Genomic DNA, 21,803 nt, shown 5'->3' with positions numbered 1-21,803 from the left:
ATAAAGCAATTTTATAGCTTATTGACCTGTAAACTCAACTTTCATTCTATGTTTTCAGATTGCTCCACCTCAGGAGAGAACTTTGGTGTGTGTGACCTTATTTGATTATGGATTTCCCCTTGGGCTACAGGTTCGGGGCACCAGGACCACCAACTGAGAGAGGTGGGTTCCATTTTGTTGCCTAATTAAGCTGCTGATTAAACTATATTTGCATGTATGGGACCCAAGCCAATCTAATAACCCAGTGAACAGTGCTAGTGTTATTTTAAATGGTGATTGGTATTTATCCGGCCTAGTCAGTAAATCCCCAGCTAGGGCAGGCTCCAGGGCTAATTTATATCTGCTTGTGCAGTTCCGCTCTCGGGCTTTTCCCCACAGTAGGTAGCATGTTAAAGGAGAACTAAACCCTAAAACTAAAAATGGCTTAAAATGCCATATTGTATATACAGGTATGGGACCTGTTATCCAGAATGCTTGGGACCTGGGGGTTTCCAGATAAGAGATCTTTCTGTAATTTGGATCTCCATAACTTAAGTCTGCTAAAAATAATTTAAATATTGAATAAACCCAATAGGCTTGGTTTGCCCCCAATAAGGATTAATGAGCAAGTACAAGGTACTGTTTTATTATTACAGAGAAAAGGTAAATCATTTTATAAAATTAAAATTATTTGCTTATAATGGTGTCTATGGGAGATGGCCTTTCCGTAATTTGGAATTTTTCTGGATAACTGGTTTCCGGATAAGGTATCCCATACCTTTACTTACTGCACCAGCATAAAGGCTCAGCATCTCAATAGCAGTAATGATTAAAGAGCTCCCCATCTTGGAAATACTAACATACAGACCCATACTTACCTATCTATACACTCACATACAGACCCACACTGACCTATCTATCCACTCACATACAGACCCACACTGACCTATCTATACACTCACATACAGACCCATACTGACCTATCTATACACTCACATACAGACCCATACTGACCTATCTATCCACTCACATACAGACCCATACTGACCTATCTATCCACTCACATACAGACCCATACTGACCAATCTATCCACTCACATACAGACCCACACTGACCTATCTATCCACTCACATTCAGACCCACACTGACCTATCTATCCACTCACATACAGACCCATACTGACCTATCTATCCACTCACATACAGACCCACACTGACCTATCTATCCACTCACATACAGACCCACACTGACCTATCTATCCACTCACATACAGACCCACACTGACCTATCTATCCACTCACATACAGACCCATACTGACCTATCTATCCACTCACATACAGACCCATACTGACCTATCTATCCACTCACATACAGACCCATACTGACCTATCTATACACTCACAGACCCATACTGACCTATCTATCCACTCACATACATACCCACACTGACCTATCTATCCACTCACATACAGACCCACACTGACCTATCTATCCACTCACATACAGACCCACACTGACCTATCTATCCACTCACATACAGACCCACACTGACCTATCTATCCACTCACATAAAGACCCATACTGACCTATCTATCCACTCACATACAGACCCATACTGACCTATCTATCCACTCACATACAGACCCATACTGACCTATCTATCCACTCACATACAGACCCATACTAACCTATCTACACACTCACATACATAAACCATATATACCAATATTAATACTAACTGTAGATATTAGTATCACAATAGCCTTGGATACTATGCTTGTTCAAGAACTCATCCAGGCCCCTCTTGGGCATTAGCAGAATCTGCCATTACAACATCCCTATGAAGGGCATTCCCCAACCTCACTGCCCTCACCGTGAGAAATCCCCTGTGCTGCTTCAAATGGAAGAACAGTTCCCCTTATCTATACGGGGGCCTCTGGTGCGCTGATTGTTATATGGGTAAAAAGAACACCCCCTATCTGCTTATAATCCCCTCTAATGTATTTGTACATCATGTCCCCTCGCAAGCACATTTTTCCCAGGGGAAACAACCACAACCCTGACAGTCTAACCTCATAGTTTAACCCTTCCATCCCCTTTACCAGTTTAGTTGCAGTCTCTGCACTCTTTCCAGCTCATTAATATCCTTCTTAGGCTAATGCCACACGAGGCGTAGGGCGGATATTTTCGGATGAATGAGATACGCTCGGGTGCAGGCACATGTTGCCGATATATGCATGAAAACACGCGATAATGCAAAGTCTCGCATTTTAATGCGTATTTCGGCTACATTTGCCTGCATCTGAGCGTATCTCATTCATTCGGGTGCAGGCACATGTAGGAGGCATAGGGCAGAATTTTCAGCAAGTGCTTTTGCACTTGCCGAAAATATCAGCCCTACGCCTCGTGTGGCATTAGCCTTATGGACTGGAGCCCAAAACTTCACTCACATACTCATATAAAGAGGCAAAATTATGTTCTCATCCCTTGCGTCAATGCCCTTTTTATACAAGACAGCACTTTATTTGCTTTAGTAGCCACAGAATCATATTGGAATTAGACAACTTGTTAACTACAAAAATCCCCAGAAAAGCTTAGAAAAGCACAAGCAAACTGCTCCGCTATAGGGCAAAGAAGTGTGGAGAGTCTAAAACTGTAGGAGGAGTAGGGCACTGTAGGGCATGTGTGTAGCAGAGAGTATACTAAGCGAAACGTATGTGAATTGGGCTTCCCATTGACTCCAATGCAATTCAGCAAATTGCAAATTTTGACACAAAGCAAAACATGGCAGATTAACTTAACACTTTCAGCAAAGCTTGAAATTAAGGGAAAATGTTTCATTGGTAGTCCCAGGGTGTTGGGCAGCAGCCCCGATTGGCTCAGTCTTTGTCAGGCGACTAAGTTGAGTAGAGCTCTTTTTGTTCAGATAAAAACACGGATAAAAATAATCATTTTAATATTGGTACGGTGTGACTTTAATGACGCTAATGATGTGAAGATGTTGGAATGATTATAATAATAATAATTACAGAGATTTTGATTTTGAAGGGGGATGTTGTACTGTCCCTACATACAATAACTGTGCCATTCCCTATGCTGATATTTTATATATTTAATAGTGGGGCATTCCCTATGCTGATTTAATCTGCATCCTATAATGGCAGCAATTCCTATACTCACATAGAATAACAGCACATAATATGCACATAGAATAACAGCACGTTCTCTATGGATACTTGTGCACTAAAATACATTTAAATATTGAAACTATAGGATTGTTGTGTAATTAGCAGAGATTCCTACTAACTCAGTGAATATCAGGTACAGGGCAACTCTGCATTCCCTATACATATATACATTACATACAATAATGGGCGAGTCTCTGTACCATTCCTTATAGAAATATATTATACATGTTGTAATGGCCCCATTCCCTATACTGAGAATGGCTACACAATAAACATGCGCTCATCACAGCAACAAAACAAAGCATTTTACACTGCAGCTTATTGGAAATTAACTGAAGCCAACAGTCATTATCTGAGCTGCTGATACAGATTTCTCTCCTCTGGCTGCACCTGTGATGTCACAATGGAATGAATCTCTCAGTGGCAGTTATACTGTGATGTCACAATGCCAGAGTGTTGGGCAGCAGCTCAGACTGGCTCAGTCTTTGTCAGGCAACTGAGGTGAGTGGAGCTCTTTTGGTTCAGGGGAAAACATGGATAAATATAATCATTTTAATACTGGTTTGTTGCGGCCTTAGCGACAGTAATGATGTTGTAATTATGTGAGAATGTGTGAAAATACAGGGAAATTGATTTTGCTCCTACATGCCATTATTTCCCTTTGGGGCCTGTTATCCAGAAAGCTTGGGACCTGGGGTTTTCCAGATCTTTCCATAATTTGAATCTCAACAGTCTACTTAACCATTATTTAAACATTAAATAAACAATAGGATTGCTTTGCCTTCTATAAGGGGTAATTATATCTTAGTTGGGATGAAATACAGGTACTGTTTTATTATTAGAGAGAAAAGGGAATCATTTAACCATGAAATAAACCCAATAGGATTGTTCTGCCCCCGATAAAGGGTAATTATATCTTAGTTGGGATCAAGTTCAGGTACTGTTTTATTATTACAGAGAAAAGGGAATCATTTAACCATGAAATAAACCCAATAGGGCTGTTCTGCCCCCAATAAGGGGTAATTATATCTTAGTTGGGATCAAGTACAGGTACTGTTTTATTATTACAGAGAAAAGGGAATCATTTAACCATTAAATAAACCCAATAGGACTGTTCTGCCCCCAATAAGGGGTAATTATATCTTAGTTGGGATCAAGTACAGGTACTGTTTTATTATTACAGAGAAAAGGGAATCATTTAACCATGAAATAAACCCAATAGGGCTGTTCTGCCCCCAATAAGGGGTAATTATATCTTAGTTGGGATCAAGTACAGGTACTGTTTTATTATTACAGAGAAAAGGGAATCATTTAACCATGAAATAAACCCAATAGGACTGTTCTGCCCCCAATAAGGGGTAATTATATCTTAGTTGGGATCAAGTACAGGTACTGTTTTATTATTACAGAGAAAAGGGAATACTTTAAACATAAAATAAACCCAATAGGATTGTTCTTTACCAAATAAGGGGTAATTATATCTTAGTTGGGATGAAGTACAGGTACTGTTTTATTATTACAGAGAAAAGGGAATAATTTAAACATGAAATAAACCCAATAGGATTGTTTTGCCCCCAATAAGGGGTAATTATATCTTAGTTGGTATCAAGTACAGATGCTGTTTTATTATTACAGAGAAAAGGGAATACTTTAAACATAAAATAAACCCAATAGGATTGTTCTTTCCCAAATAAGGGGTAATTATATCTTAGTTGGGATCAAGTACAGGTACTGTTTTATTATTACAGAGAAAAGTGAATACTTTAAACATTAAATAAACCCAATACGGCTGTTCTGCCTCCAATAAGGGGTAATTATATCTTAGTTAGGATCAAGTACAGGTACTGTTTTATTATTACAGAGAAAAGGGAATCATTTAACCATGAAATAAACCCAATAGGATTGTTCTGCCCCCAATAAGGGGTAATTATATCTTAGTTGGGATCAAGTACAGGTACTGTTTTATTATTACAGAGAAAAGGGAATCATTTAACCATTAAATAAATCCAATAGGATTGTTCTGCCCCCAATAAGGGGTAATTATATCCTAGTTGGGATCAAGTACAGGTACTGTTTTATTATTACAGAGAAAAGGGAATAATTTAAACATGAAATAAACCCAATAGGATTGTTTTGCCCCCAATAAGGGGTAATTATATCTTAGTTGGTATCAAGTACAGGTGCTGTTTTATTATTACAGAGAAAAGGGAATCATTTAACCATTAAATAAATCCAATAGGATTGTTCTGCCCCCAATAAGGGGTAATTATATCTTAGTTGGGATCAAGTACAGGTACTGTTTTATTATTACAGAGAAAAGGGAATCATTTAAACATTAAATAAACCTAATAGGGCTGTTCTGCCTCCAATAGGGGGTAATTATATCTTAGTTGGGATGAAATACAGGTACTGTTTTATTATTACAGAGAAAAGGGAATAATTTAACCATTAAATAAACCCAATAGGATTGTTCTGCCCCAATAACGGGTTAATTATATCTTAGTTGGGATGAAATACAGGTACTGTTTTATTATTACAGAGAAAAGGGAATCATTTAACCATGAAATAAACCCAATAGGATTGTTCTGCCCCCAATAAGGGGTAATTATATCTTAGTTGGGATCAAGTACAGGTGCTGTTTTATTATTACAGAGAAAAGGGAATCATTTAACCATTAAATAAATCCAATAGGATTGTTCTGCCCCCAATAAGGGGTAATTATATCTTAGTTGGGATGAAATACAGGTACTGTTTTATTATTACAGAGAAAAGGGAATAATTTAACCATTAAATAAACCCAATAGGATTGTTCTGCCCCAATAACGGGTTAATTATATCTTAGTTGGGATGAAATACAGGTACTGTTTTATTATTACAGAGAAAAGGGAATAATTTAACCATTAAATAAACCCAATAGGATTGTTCTGCCCCCAATAAGGGGTAATTATATCTTAGTTGGGATCAAGTACAGGTGCTGTTTTATTATTACAGAGAAAATAAATTATTTTTAAAAATTAGAAATATTTGATTAACATGGAGTCTATGGGAGATGCCTTCGTGTAATTATGAACTTTCTGGAATGGGTTTCCGGATAATGGTTCCTATACCTGTACATTATATATATACTTGTACTTGTATGTGTGTGTATGCGTGTGTGTGTGTGTGTATATATATATATATATATATATATATATAGGGAGTGTACATATAAGACAGTATTGGGATTACTAAAATGATGTTTCTTTTTGTGTCCATAGAAAGACATTTGTGCGATCAACATGAGTTCGCGAATGTTGAAAGCGATTCGAAGCCGATTGCGGAATCCTTTCCGCAATTGCAAATTGTTTTCTTGCTTTCGCAAGGTAAGGACTTCATTTTCTCTACTGTAACATGATAAATTTCATTCTGTGGGTAACGTCACCGAGGGACAAACTTGTCCTTAAATTCACCAGGCACGGATCCACAGCGAATCTCTGCATTTCGCCATTGGTGAATTGTTTAGCGAGACGCCAGTGAAATTTCACTGCAAAAAGTAGCGGTCGCGCCAAAAAATTGCGTAGTCACGTCAGTATATGCGCGGTCACATAAAAATCGATCACGTGAAAAATAGATTCATGGCACTCCTTTTTCACAAATTTTTCCATAGTTTCGCTAATTTTTCGCCAAAGCAAAATGGGGCAGATTCGCTCATAACTAGTGATGATCTCTAAAGATTGTTCTGTTTGTGACCAATGGAAATGGAACCTGAGTTCCTGATACTGAACAGATACCAAATACCTCCAATTTGTCATTTTAGCGTCATTTTTAATGTGTAGCAAAAACTCAAATTCAGTAAACAGTTAAAATCTTGACTAGGACAGCCGCCATTAACTCCTGCATGCCCTTGCAGGCTTTTACATGCCAGCTTTTTACAACTGAGTTTTTTGTGGGGGGGATTTTTAAATGTGAATTTATTAATAAACAATATTTAAATTTGTAGTTTTTGGTACAAATAAACTTGAATCTGGGGGAAAAATAGGAACGCTGATAATAAGCCCCTGACTGCGCCGGATTATATGTGTGTATTGTGCTGCCAGCAATCAGAATGAGCCCTATCTGTTATATGAGTCAGTACAGGGGATACACTGGGTTACATTGGTTTTTGCACCAAACCCTCAAAGTGGGGAGGTTCATCTTGACATTAACTTTAGTATGTTATAGAATGGCTAATTCTCAGCAACTTTTCAATTGGTCTTCGTTGTTTGTTTGCCCTCTTCTTATTCTAACGCTTTGCAGCTTTCAAATGGGGGTCACTGACCCCGGCAGCCTTGAAATGATTGCTCTGTGAGGCTACACTTTTACTGTTATTGCTACATTTTGTATTCAGTTCCTCTCCTATTCATGTACCAGTTTCACATTCAAACCACTCCCTGGTTGCCAAGGTAATGTGGACCCTAGCAACCAGATAACTGGCAAAACTGCAAGCTGGAGAGATTCTGAACAAAAATTTACATAATCAAATAACTACAAATAATAAAAAATGAAGACCAAGTGCCCAAAAGTGGGTGGGGCTACATACAGCCAATCAGATTTCACCCATGAACTTTCAATGGGAGAATTTAACCTGCTTCCATTCTCACACATTTAACACCAGTGTTCCCAAACTTATCACAGCTGGTGCTGCGGCACTAAAGTTAAAGGTTAGAAAAAGTAGGTGGAGCCATCAACATCCAATCAGATTTCACCCATTAAATGTCATTAGTTTATGTTTAAGCTGCTGCCTTTCTCGCAGCATTAATGCCAGGGTCCCCACACTATGCACAGTAAAGGTCCCCATACACGGGCCGACTATAGCTGCCGATATCGGTCCCTTGGACCGATTCGACTGCCCCATTGCCGCCCACATAATCTGATCGTTTGGCCCCAGGGCCAAACGATCGAATTATTTTTTTTCCCCTAAATGCTCCCCGATATCGCCCACCCGTAGGTGGGGATATCGGGTGAAGATCCGCTCGCTTGGCGACATCGCCAAGCGAGCGGATCTGCTCGTGTATGGCCACCTTAAGTCACTGGGAGACTGCAGTTCAAAATTAGTAAAAATGGGTGGAGCCACCAACAGCCAATCAGAATTGAATTTTATTGTTTTAAATATAAAATGCTGTGATTCTCACGCTATTTATACCAGGGTGCCAAGACTTTGCACAGTTTGTCACTGGGTGACTTTGAATGAATGTTAGAAAAAGTGGGCCCACTCACCAACCGCCAATCACAAATCAGCTTTAACGGTTAAAATTGAACTGCTGCCATTCTTTAATTATTAATGCCAGGGTCCCTAAGTTTTTTAGTGTTAGTCACTGGGTAACTGCAGTCCAACGTTAGAAAAGTGGGTGGAGTCACCAACTGCCAATCAGATGTCGCTCATTGACTTTCAGCTGGGAAATTTAAATTACTGCCATTCTGACACTATTAAACCAGGGTGTCTTTTTACAATATGACTGTGGTCCAATGTTAGAAAAACTGGGTGGAGCCAATCAGATTTCAGATCAGTTTAATTATGGTTTTTCTATTTGCTCATGTATTTTTTTGTGATAAGAATTTTTTCTTTTTCTTCATTAGAAAAGAACAGATCATTCCATCCAATCTGTTGTGGTAAGCAGAGAAGAATTGTGCAACATCTTTTCCTAAACACCATTTTCCTAACTATTTGTGTTATCAAAGTCATGTTATTCCCCTGCCTATAGATTTGTATGCACGAAAGCCTTGATGAAGCTGCACCAATATATATACAGTTCTTACTGGTCGAGTAGAAAACAACTAGATAAAAGCTAATTTATATATAGTTGGCCACACCCCTTCTCTTTTGAATAAAAATAATAATTGAAAACTACTTTTAAACCTGTTTCATATTTAAGTTCAGCTGCAGTATCATCCTTTACCAGCCCCATAGATGACCCATATAAGAAATGTATTATTGTTATTGTTAAAACCCCTTTCTTTGTTGATGATGAAATCTACTTTCTCTCTCCTGGCAAAGGGATAGCCTTTGGCCTTTGTATTATCATCACGATAAATCTGACCCTGCATTTATTTATACATGACACTTTCATTCCATAAAGTAATGCCAACTTTTTATCACTCAAACAGGAGGAGCCCACTATAGAGCCCAATAACATCATCTGCCTGGTAAGTAATAAAGGAGTTGGTATCATACAGTCCGTATATTATTAGCTTTCCTTAAGTGTTGAATTGCCTTTAACTGTCCCATTGCCCAGTAACATTTTGCCTCTCGGGCCTTTTTACTATTATTACTATCATTACCAAAGTTCTGTTCTCTTAGGCAGTGGTTATTAGATTAGATTTCTTCAGTTTAGGCCCCATAGCCAAGTTCCAAGCCCTTTCTACAGGGTTGGACTGGGCCGCCAGGACACCGGGTTTGATTTTCTGAAGTTGAGAGACTTTGCTTTATACAAGGTGCAATTTAGATACTGAACTACACGGTTATAGGAAGTTGATCAGATAACTTATTTTATCCCTTTTAGGAGGAGAGACCAGAGCAGAATTTGGAGTCAGGCACGGACATCTGCCAGGTAAATACAAGAGAGGGGGAGCAGGGGCAAATAAAAATCACCCTATATTACATGCAAGTTTGTGTTTTAGCTTCTTTACAACAGAAATCATTCATTGTGCAACATCTTTTTTCTTCTTTCTTAACCAGGAGACTCCACTAACCCCTGATACAGAGATCTGTCAGGTAAGAAGAAATAATATGTTCACAATACAAAAAAAATTGTTTCAAATAATATAAAACCCAGATTCATTATGGGGGGGGCAATTAGTTAGGCACCACTGACTTTGGTGCTGGTGTGTCTGTCCCACCTCATTTTCTGAATCCAGGAGTTACCTCCATATTCAGGCTGATAGTAACGCCGAGGTTTCCCTATTGGCCACCACGAATATATAGAGTGGACTTGTGCCTAACAAATTGAGTAAATGCAATATTTTAACTCTAAGTTGTAACTGCAGGAAAAAACATGGTAAATTCATTACCATATTCAACTGACATTGCCCCACTTGTTTATTTTTTTCAACCATTGTATTACTCTGAGCCTTACAGTATTGGTTTTGACCATTTTTCAGGAGGAAGAACAGCCAGTACAGCAGGAGAGCAATAACATCAGCCCCTGCCACTTCCAGGTAAGCACAAAATAACAAATGAATAAAAATGATTTATTTTATCATATTCTCTGCTGAACTGAGCTGATCTTACAACATAACCTTTTCTCTGTTAACCAGAACACCATGGAAGAATGTACTGGCCCTCACACCGAGAGCTGTGAGGTAACTAGCAAAGAATTGTGCAGTTTTCCAATGTATTTAAAAGGGCTTAGTTTCTCTTTAAGCGACAGGGTTCATAAATAATTTCTGTAAGGGATAAAGATAATATTTACCCAACAGTATAGCTTAATTACCAATATAGGTTCTAACTTGCTCAAATGCAGTTGCCCATACTGACCAAACAGCATCTGTTTCTTAGCAGTTTTCACCTTGTACAAGTTAGAGGTTTAAAACATAGATATGATTTGTTGCTATGGTTAAAACACACAATTCAGTCCATATATAAGTAAATTAGTACCACTGTGTCACTTTGTAATATGCAGACAGAAGGGCTCATTTACAACTGTAATTTGGGGCTGAGCAAAAATGGGCGCAGTTGTTGCACAAATTAAAGCCATTTATTAGAGGTAATAGTATTTTCTTGTCTTTTAACCAGGAATTTCAAATGGAAGCTGAGGAGAGCAGCTCCAAGGTAAGCAGAAAGGGAAACTTTTCCAAACTTTGCAGTGTTTTGTGCTTTAACAGGTTTGTTTTATCACATTCTCTACTGAAATGAGTTGATCTTCTAAAATTTATGTTTTCTATATTAACTAGGAAACCTTGGAGATCTGTGATGACCCTCAGCAGGAGACTTGCCAGGTAACCGGCAATCAATTGTATTATTGTATATTAACCGCTTTAAACCTATTTGGGCCCCTGCACAGGACCCCTATCCAACCACATCACCCAAACTCCCATGTAGCCCCCATTCCCCACCTAAGTGGCAAATGCAATGCACAAATGCTTAATAGGATGGTTGGTCACCATGTTTTACCTCTGTTACATCCTCTCAGATCCTCCACAGATCCCATTGCCCTTCTAGAACATTCCCACTGAAACCCAAGGCCCTAGTTGGTTTTAAATCTGTGCAATGATCAGAGCTGTGAGGGTGTAAACAGAAAGGCCACAACCAAACATAACAACCATTCACCCCGCCATGTAGCTCTGATTTCTTTCATTTTGGGGGAAACGTAGGAGTATGGGCGTTGCAGTTCTTCTTTAATCTATTCCGTTCATCTAACAACCAATTTTTTCCCCGCTAAATAGGAGAGACCTCAGGAATGCGGCAATAATACCTGCCTGCCTGAGCTCTCTGAGCAAGAGGATCCTCACACCATCGAGGAGGATCCAACAGCCTATAATGAGGTTTGTGCTTAATTATATCTTCTGAAAGTCATTTTGTTTCAAGATTAAACATACACTCACCTTTAGTGATTACTTACATTGGATGATAGGCCTTTCATTCCATAAAGTAACATCACCTTTATATTGATTGAGGGGAACCCTGGTGTTACCTCCATCCTCAAGCTGGTGGTAGCGCCAAGGTTTCCCCAGTGACCCCCCCCGAATACATGCAGTGCACTTGTGCCTAACAAATTTGGTAATATTTTGACACTGAGCTTGAATTGTAGAAAAAAAACCCTGCCTTTAAAATGATGAATTTATTACTACTTTGAATTGACAGTGCCTCAGTTGTCGCTATACAATTTTTATTTCAGAATATTTTTTATTGAGCAGAACCGATACAATAAAAAGAAAACTTTACAGTATTAGTTTGTGACCTTTTTTCTGTCTTAACCAGGCTGAACAACCACCAATGAGGCAGGAGAGCTCTAACCCCAGCCCCTGCCACTTCCAGGTAAGCAGAAAATAACAAATGAATGAAAAAAGTGTATTTTATCATATTCTCTTCTGAACTGAGCTGATCTTATAAAATAATATTTTCTCTCTTAACCAGAACATGATGGAAGAAACAGACCCTCACCCCGACACCTGTGAGGTAACTAGCAAAGAGTTGTGCAGTGTCCCAAAAGGCCTTAGTTTCTCTTTAAGCCACAGGGTTCATGAATAATCTCTGTAAAGGGTTATGATTATAGCTTATTTACCAATAATGGTGCTAACTTATCAGCATCTGTTGCTTATCAGTTTTTACCTTGTACAAGGTAGAGCACAAATATGTTTTAGTTGTTAAAATGGAGTCTGCGGGCAATGGCCTACCTGCAATTCAGAGCTTTTTGGATAATGGGTTTCTGGATAATAGATCCCATAACCAATTTACCTAAATGTTGGATATAGATATGATTGACATCCACATATGAATCTGTGCATAGTATAGTTATACCCCTACCCCCCACTTACCAGAGATGGGTGGGTTTGATCTATTTTCCTCTTGTTACCATCAGGTGGATTTGGCAATGCTGCCAAAATAAAAAAAACTACCAAAAAATTAAAAATAAGTCAATATGTTGACTTTTTCAGAGTTAAGCTGATTTGATAACTTTTATCTTTTAACCAGGAACCTCCAGAAGACCCTGGCTATAACACCTGCCAGGTAAGTAGTAAAGAAACAGACATGGTTTGATTTTCTAAAGTTGAGATAATTTGCTTTTTATACAAGGTCTATTATAGATACTGAACTACAAAGTCATAGAAAGTTAATCAGATAATGAACTTTATTCCTCTTAGGAGGAGACACCAGGGCAGGACTTGGAGTCGGGCACGGACATCTGCCAGGTAAGCATAAGAGAGGGAGAGCAGGGGCAAATAAGAGAGGGAGAGAAGGGGCAAATAAAAATCACTGTACATATTATGCATCATTTTAGCTTCTTTACAACAGAAATAATAAAATGTTCAACATGTTTTTCTTTCCCTTTCTTAACCAGGAGACTCCAGAGGTCCCTGCACCCGATCTCTGCCAGGTAAGGAGAAATCATATGAGCCTGAGCAGTGGGATAATTCTGTCTTTAAGGGCTGTCTTTAAGCTAGAGGTTTACGTTTATATAACAACATATTGTATCTCTTTTAACTAGGAATTGGACTGGGAATACAATTCCTGGTACGAGCGTTGCATCAGGGAGGAGGCCCTGATGCAAATGAGTGAAGAAGGCCTTCAGGTATTTAATGAGATTTAAGCAGAGATATTACTAAATCTTTAGCAATAAACATTTAAAGGGGCAGTATACCTCTTTTATAATCCTTTTGTATAATGAGCTGCTCTTATCTCAAAGCCTAATGATTCAGCTTGGGGAAGAGAGTGGTTTGTTTATACAGAGGGTTCCTCAGGCAGTTAATCAGATAATGAACTTTGTCTCTCTTAGGAGGAAACACGAGAGAAGGCCATGGAGTCAGGCCCGGACATCTGCCAGGTAAGCATAATAGAGGGAGAGAAGGGGCAAATAAAAAAGTACATTTTATGCATCATTGTATTTTAGCTCCTTTACAACAGAAATAACACAATGTTCAACATGTTTTACTTTCCTTTCCTTAACCAGGAGACTCCAGAGGTCCCCGATCCTAAGACCTGCCAGGTAAGGAGAAATCATATGAGCCTGAGCAGTCGGCTAATTCTGTCTTTAAGGGCTTTCTTTTTCAAGCTAGAGGTTTATGTTCATATAACAACATATTGTATCTCTTTTAACTAGGAATTGGACTGGGAATACAATTCCTGGTACGAGAGATGCATCAGAGAAGAAGCTCTGATGCAAATGAGTGTAGAAGGCCATCAGGTAATTAATGAGATTTAACCAGAGATATTACTAAATCGTCACCAATAAACATTTAAAGGGGCAGTATACCTCTTTTATAATCCTTTTGTATAATGAGCTGCTCTTATCTCAAAGCCTAATGATCCTGCTTGGGGAAGAGAGTGGTTTGTTTATACAGAGGGTTCCTCAGGCAGTTAATCAGATAATGAATTTTATCTCTCTTAGGAGGAAACACCAGAGGAGACTATGGAGTCAGGCACAAACATCTGCCAGGTAAGGAAAAGAGAGGGAGAGAAGGGGCAAATAAAAAACTATATTTTATGCAACATTGTATTTTAGCTGCTTTACAACAGAAATAATACAATGTTCAACATCTTTTTCTTTCCCTTTCATAACCAGGAGACTCCAGAGGTCCCCACTCCTGAAACCTGCCAGGTAAGAAGAAATCATATGTCAAAATCCCAAAATACTTTTTAAAACTGAATATGAAGCCCAGTATAAAGGACACAGCCAAACATGACAACCCCCTACCCAGCTCCACAGTTCTGCTTTCTCCCCTTGTTCATGGGCACAAATATAAAACTTTGGTTGTTTTATGATCAAGGGTTCAGTTCATCTAACAATCATATTTTTCTTTCTCCTAAATAGGAGACACCACAGGAATCTGGCTCTAACATTTGCCAGCCTGAAGTCCCTGAGGCAGAGCAAGTGGGTGCTCAAAACACCAAGGTGAGCCTCAAAGCCTTTAATGAAGTTTGAGCAGAAAGATCTAATTAATCATTTTTATCAGATTATATTTTAAGGGCCTGTATCCCCTTTGTTAATCCTTCTGTATGATAAGCTACTCTTATCTCAAAGTCTAATTCTTCAGCTTGGGGTGAGACAGGGGATTGTTTATACAGATGATTTCTCAGCTCAATATGTGAGCCTGGCTGCATTAACTAACATTGGTGCCACCCAGTAAATTAACCTTTCCTTGCCCTTCAAGGAAAGTTTTAGCAGTTCCACAAAATATGTTGATCTGATTAAACTTTTTTTTTCTTTCCCAGGAGCATGAAACACCCTCACTTGCGGAGAAATTTCCAGTAAGCACTGTAAAACTGTATTTTGGAACATTAAAAGATGCAGTAGCACAACTGTCATGGATACTTAAATATTCCAGCCCTTGTTCTCCCCTCCATTTCCCAGTTTCCCCTACACCTCCTGCGCTTCCCTCATGTTGGAAAGGTGCAACTGCATTATATTAGTTTAATATTGTAGTTATTGTGCTTTCAAATAGTATTTTATTTTTTAGGAACCCGGAAGATTCCTAAAATTAGGGGAGCCCATTGGAGAGGACCCCAATGGAGTCATTTATGTTGTAAGATATTTTACTCAGTGATAAAATAGTGTATTCTGTCTCATGCTTTTGGGTGACTCTGTAATGTTGCCTATTGCTTGAACTCTCTAGCGTTGTCCCTATTTTTGTGTTTTTCTTGTGGTTCTGAAGCTGCCAATAAACCTTCCCATTACCACACGCTATATCTGTTTGCTTTCCCATACTGTTCCATTAGTAATGATCACAGAGCTTCTTTCCCTACTTTTTGTTACAGGCATGGCTCCGCAGCCAAAAGAAGGAGGTGGCCATTACTATCATCCAGGACGTGGAGGTAATGTGTCCTTATATGATTAATTAGATACTAATTAGCCTTTTGTTACACCTACATTATGGTTATTAGTAGAAGAACTTGCTAACCAGCTATCAGTATGTTCCCATTTTGGCACCAATCAATGAAATACCCCGACCCCTAATAACTATGTAAATGTAAAAATAAGTAGCAAATACCGATTGAATACTTTATGGGATATAGGAAATAAAATAACCGAGAGAGTCATATTGGGCAATTCTCATGTAGGAGTATTACAAAGCTGTCATTATTCACAACTATAAGTTAGGCTGGGGTATCTGAAATGGTAAATGTGTCCATTTTATTTACTTTGTTTCTTTTGCTTGAAACTAGAAGCAGAATAAAATCCTCAATGAAATTGAGGTACTTGAGAAGATCACCGGCCACAGGAATATCTCGGACTTTTATGGGGCGTTTTATTTCACCGCCTCTGTTAGAGCTTCTCCATACGAAGGACTATGGGTAAGTACGGATTTATTCAGATAGGTAACACACTTATGCACCTAATATATTTATTATAAAAAATGGTCCAGCACGTGTGACCACTTCTCAGTAGCACCTGATGCTGCAGTCACACCCAGAATGTTTGTGTTGCCTATATCTCACTTGCATAGATACATCACAAATAATAAGCAGGCACTCCGGGATTCAAGTAGAAAGAATGGCAGAAGTTCACAAAAAGTGATGTAAAATCACAGTATATTTATTAAACTAACACAGTATATTTATTAAACTAACACATGATACAGCAAGCCTGTATCATGTGATACAGCAAGGCTTGCTGTATCATGTGTTAGTTTAATAAATATGCTGTGATTTTATATCACTTTTTGTGAACTTCTGCCATTCTTTCTACTTGAATCCCGGAGTGCCTGCCTATTGTTTGTGATATATCCATGATGGCTTCCTCTAGCTGAAGGTCTGGGGCATGAGCACCTGGGCCCAACTATACTATGGGTGAGATTTGATGAAAACCTTTTCTTATTATGAGCATATGTACCTCTTTATTTGTGCTAAATTTATATCTCACTTGCAGCCACAAAAAATAGTAGGACAGACCTACGCAAATCTATGTTTCAAATATTCTTTATTTGTATTGTAGATTTCTACTGAGATTTGTACTGGTGAAACAGTGCAGTCTCTAATCAACACCAAGAAATCCTTTGGTCAGGGCTGGATCTCCTACATTTGTAAGGAGATATTGAAGGTATGTCACGTGCAATGCTCCTCGGTGCTATTCTGGATATATCTAATTAATTAAACATGAAAAATATTTATATTTTCACTTTTGCTTTATTCTTTTCCCAGGGCCTGTACCATCTTGAAAGGCAAGAGGTAATGCTTCATGACCTGAGCTTGAAAAATATGGTCATCACCTCAAGCGCAGATGTGAAAATCTGTAAGTGATGCTTCGAATCTGAAAAAAATGGATATTCGTGTTGTTTATTGTTGGGGTTGTATTTATATATGAACATTAACATTCCTGCTTTTGTCATACAATTTCAGGTGAGTTTACCATTGCCACGCTGGGAGCAAGAAGCAGTAGCACATCTGGCCCTTTGCCATACATGGCGCCAGAAGTGCTCGCTAATTTTGAAAAACCCAGCACTGAATATGATTTTAAGGTATTGTGATGTCTTCTCTCTTGCTTTCTATTTTAGAGTTAATGAGAGCAATGTATGTAGCGTACACAAGGTGAACTGCATGGAATGTTCTGCTCACTCACTTACATGCCCCTCTCATAACAGCAAACCCAAAGCTGTAATGTGGTTCCCGTGATATGAGAGGGAAATCTGAAGAGAGTGAAATGCATTTAAAGTGCAGGGAATAAGAATATAAGACACTAAGTCCCTTTAACTTCTTACACTTTATGGGGGTTTTCAACTCCATGTAACACACACGACTCTCAGATTTATTATCATGTGCCCCTGTGTATATTCTTCTCTAATAGTTGTCTTTTCCTCTTAATTTAATATTCAGGCCGACATCTGGTCCTTGGGGATTGCGGCCATCTATATGGCTGAAGGACATCTCCGTAAGTAAACCCTAGTGTGTGTGTGTATTATACTGCGTAACTGTTAGTAGAAGGGTCAGAGGGCGTGTTATGTTGTAACATGAAATATTATTAAATATTAACAACTAAGGGTCTGATTTACTAAAATTTGAATTTAAATTATTTCCACAAAATATATACACAATCGTTTGAGGCATAAAAACCTTGAATTTGAATTTTTAAGTATTTGATTTTTTGAGCTCAAAAATTTACCAATTTAGAGAATCTAGGAAACAAGAATGAAAAAAAATTAGCTAAAAACTAGCGAGCTCCTGTGTAAGTCAGTGAGTGGTGTAATTTCCATTGTCATGCTGTTTTAAATGCACGTTTTGAAAAATCGAGATTTTAATAACATATTTTTTTTTTCTGATTCCTTGAAAACACAAGGAAAAGAAACACAATTGAGTTTTATCAGGATTCAAAACTGCTTGAAAATTTTAAGTAAATCACCGTCCATAAGTTGTATTTGTCACTCATCATATTCTCATGCCGTGTTTTCTTATAACCTAGCATTCAGCAAACTTCCCAGAACAAAACTCATCAGGCGTGTCATTCACGGTCCCGCTCCAACATTAGCACAGGAAAAATGGTAAGTCATTTCCACTGAAACAGGGAAAGAGATTGAGGGGGAAATGGACAAGGAAGTGAGGGGGAGAGGGTGGGGAAATGGACAAGGAAGTGAGGGGGGAGAGGGGGGGGAAATGGACAAGGAAGTGAGGGGGGAGAGGGGGGGGAAATGGACAAGGAAGTGAGGGGGAGAGGGTGGGGAAATGGACAAGGAAGTGAGGGGGAGAGGGTGGGGAAATGGACAAGGAAGTGAGGGGGAGAGGGTGGGGAAATGGACAAGGAAGTGAGGGGGAGAGGGTGGGGAAATGGACAAGGAAGTGAGGGGGAGAGGGTGGGGAAATGGACAAGGAAGTGAGGGGGAGAGGGTGGGGAAATGGACAAGGAAGTGTGGGGGAGAGGGTGGGGAAATGGATAAGGAAGTGAGGGGGAGAGGGTGGGGAAATGGATAAGGAAGTGAGGGGGAGAGGGTGGGGAAATGGAAAAGGAGTGAGGGGGTTGTGTAAATGGGAAAGTCTGGGAATGTGGGGAAATAGGCATGGCAGAAGTTATGGTGAAGGAGGACATTGTGATATGGGGTGAAGTAAGGAAGGGGGATAAATGGGAAAGGAGTGAGGGCAGAACTGGGCTGACAAATGCCAGAGGGGCTGCTGTAAGATGCCATAGACAGGTCATTATTTATTGGGTTTCTGTGTATTTGAAACACCAGGGCCTTTTTTAGCCCCAGTCTGGGCACTTGGCTGTGCTGATTCTATAAAATTAGATATAATATAACATGAACAAGTATAATTTGCTTTTGTTTCATTTTTTCCAGGAGTAAGAACTTCCATGGTTTTGTGAGCGAGTGCCTGCAGAAGAGTGCAGAGAGACGGCCAAGTGCGAGGCAGCTTCTTGCGCACCCCTTTATCTCAGAGCTCTGGGATGAAAGGGGTGTAAAAAGGAGCCTCATGAGACATGTGCAGTGAGGTAGGGGAACCCCTCATTCTCATTATAGTTCCCTTGATGTATAGACTATAACCAACTACTGCTATTATTTATATAATATTCTCTGGCTTTCCCACATACACAATCATTCTGTAACTAAAGCCGCCAGTAATAAAGGCTTAGATTGTATTAGGGCAGAGGTTACTAAACTAAGCCAAATCTAGGGGACAGTCAAACAAGCTGTGATGGGAGAACATGTTATTATTAAATAGTTGTAGTTGGCCTTTAAATTAGCATGTTATAGAGCAGTGCTGTCCAACTGGCGGCCCGCGGGCCGCATGCGGCCCGCGACCCCCCTCTGTGTGGCCCCCCACCTGTCTGGCTGCTTTGATGGCTTACTCTTGTGTAAGCTCTAAGTAGTATCAGTACTGTGATTAACTGCCCCCCTGCATGGTTATCACCTCAGATTCAGGCTGTAATCAGGCTGCATTGTTTAAATATGTAATCCCCTGTGTTGTTCACACCTTTTAATCTCTGCATTGTTCATCCCCTGCAGTGTTCACACCTCAGGCTCAGGCTGTAATCACCCACATTGTTCCCCTGTTCACACCTCAGGAGCAGTAGAAACCCACAAATAATCCCTGCACACTACAAAAAGAACATATACTGAGGTGGTACTTCAATTAAAAAGTTTTTTAATATATAGTTATTGTGCAGACTGTAGGAGCAGTGCCAGCATTGTGTCACTGTATGCTGCCTGTGTGTGCCATACACACAGGCATCATAGGGCAAGCAGAGTATTGCACACACAGGCAGGGTAGGGAAGGCAGAGTATGGCACACACAGACCAAGCATGGCACAAACCAGCCAAAAATGGCAAACACAGTGAAAGTATGGCACGCAGGCAGGGTAGGGAAGGCAGAGTATGGCACACACAGGTAGGGTAGGGCAGGCAGAGTATGGCACACACAGGCCAAGTATTGCACAAACCAGCCAAGAATGGCACACACAGTGAAAGTATGGCACACGGGCAGGGTAGGGAAGGCAGAGTATGGCACACACAGGCAGGGTAAGGCAGGCAGAGTATGGCACACACAGGCAGGGTAGTGAAGGCAGAGTATGGCAGGTTTTTGCTGTACTACAACCATTAATATGGGTATGGTCATGTAGCATGAAATGGCAAAAATTGTAAATGCAAATAATAAAAATGAACAAATTGCAGAATTATTACAAACAGCTACTCTATGGCTAACGTTGAGCAATCTTTCCTTAGGCCTGAATCCCCGAAGCCATAAAGCAACTTGGCTGCCAACGGGGGAGGGACTGGGGCACAACAGGGGTCCTAAATACCGTCTTTGGACCCCTGCATAACATCTTGGTCCCGTTGGCAGCCCTTCGTGTCGGCTTCTTGATGAACAACAGCATCTTCTAACAAATGCATCTAAAAAGATTGTCATAAGTATGGCATTTATTGTCATGTTTTATTCTTTGTTTACATTTTCAAAGAATGTATTTATGACATAAATGCTTTGCTTATTGTATATTAATAAATGTATACAATAAACATTCCATCTTTAAATGATATTGGCCCGTGCTGTGTTTTCTTATTAGGGAGCCAGTCAGAATTACCTCCAAGCCCACTGTTGGCTCATACCCATCATCCCTTTAATGAGAGAAGTGGGCACAGCCCACATCTAACTGAATCCCATAAACCCCCTTACTGTGCTTGTTTTATCCAGCCTGGTCCTCCTGGTGATTCCTGGCTTATCCTAGTGGGTTCCATCATTATCTTTACTTGAAGGAAGCAGAATAGTCACTAATGCCATTATTGATGCTACACACATAGTTACATAGGGTTGAAAAAGGACCATCAAGTTCAACCCTTCCAAGTAAACCCAGCACACTCAACCCCACACTGACCTATCTATCCACTTAAATACAGACCCATACTGACCTATCTATCCACTCACATACAGACCCACACTGACCTATCTATCCACTCACATACATAAACCTACACTGACCTATCTATCCACTTAAATACAGACCCACACTGACCTATCTATCCACTCACATACAGACCCACACTGACCTATCTATCCACTCACATACATAAACCCACACTGACCTATCTATCCACTTAAATACAGACCCATACTGACCTATCTATCCACTTAAATACAGACCCACACTGACCTATCTATCCACTCACATACAGACCCATACTGACCTATCTATCCACTCACATACAGACCCACACTGACCTATCTATCCACTCACATACAGACCCACACTGACCTATCTATCCACTCACATACAGACCCATACTGACCTATCTATCCACTCACATACAGACCCACACTGACCTATCTATCCACTCACATACAGACCCACACTGACCTATCTATCCACTCACATACAGACCCATACTGACCTATCTATCCACTCACATACAGACCCATACTGACCTATCTATCCACTCACATACATACCCATACTGACCTATCTATCCACTCACATACAGACCCATACTGACCTATCTATCCACTCACATACAGACCCATACTGACCTATCTATCCACTCACAT

At 39.7% G+C, this 21,803-nt stretch overlaps 1 protein-coding gene across 3 annotated transcripts; it reads left to right on the top strand.

The window, feature by feature from the left end:
- The first annotated feature begins 80 nt into the window (after positions 1–80).
- Positions 81–20,799, top strand: LOC101733330 (STE20/SPS1-related proline-alanine-rich protein kinase-like). Of its 3 annotated transcripts, XM_031897252.1 has the most exons (34): positions 81–162; positions 6,427–6,531; positions 8,765–8,797; positions 9,293–9,331; positions 9,688–9,735; positions 9,864–9,899; positions 10,286–10,342; positions 10,442–10,486; positions 10,920–10,955; positions 11,078–11,122; positions 11,570–11,668; positions 12,105–12,161; positions 12,261–12,302; positions 12,819–12,854; positions 12,989–13,036; positions 13,186–13,221; positions 13,333–13,416; positions 13,621–13,668; positions 13,795–13,830; positions 13,945–14,028; positions 14,233–14,280; positions 14,407–14,442; positions 14,656–14,736; positions 15,057–15,092; positions 15,302–15,367; positions 15,600–15,656; positions 16,008–16,136; positions 16,777–16,881; positions 16,983–17,073; positions 17,181–17,299; positions 17,655–17,709; positions 18,238–18,316; positions 19,106–19,257; positions 20,489–20,799. In XM_031897252.1, exons 2-33 carry the CDS (start codon positions 6,448–6,450, stop codon positions 19,254–19,256), a joined length of 2,046 nt encoding a protein of 681 aa, XP_031753112.1. In that variant the 5' UTR covers positions 81–162; positions 6,427–6,447; the 3' UTR covers position 19,257; positions 20,489–20,799. The 3 variants fall into 3 exon arrangements, with proteins under 3 accessions (XP_031753112.1, XP_031753113.1, XP_031753114.1); XM_031897253.1 differs by lacking the exons at positions 11,570–11,668; positions 12,105–12,161; positions 12,261–12,302; XM_031897254.1 differs by lacking the exons at positions 10,442–10,486; positions 10,920–10,955; positions 11,078–11,122; positions 11,570–11,668; positions 12,105–12,161.
- Positions 20,800–21,803: the final 1,004 nt, after the last annotated feature.

Source organism: Xenopus tropicalis, chromosome 2 (genome assembly GCF_000004195.4).
Source record: "Xenopus tropicalis strain Nigerian chromosome 2, UCB_Xtro_10.0, whole genome shotgun sequence".
In the NCBI taxonomy this organism is placed as follows: Eukaryota; Metazoa; Chordata; class Amphibia; order Anura; family Pipidae; genus Xenopus; species Xenopus tropicalis.
Note: the sequence above shows the minus strand (reverse complement) of the source record. Positions and strands in the feature narration are given on the sequence as shown.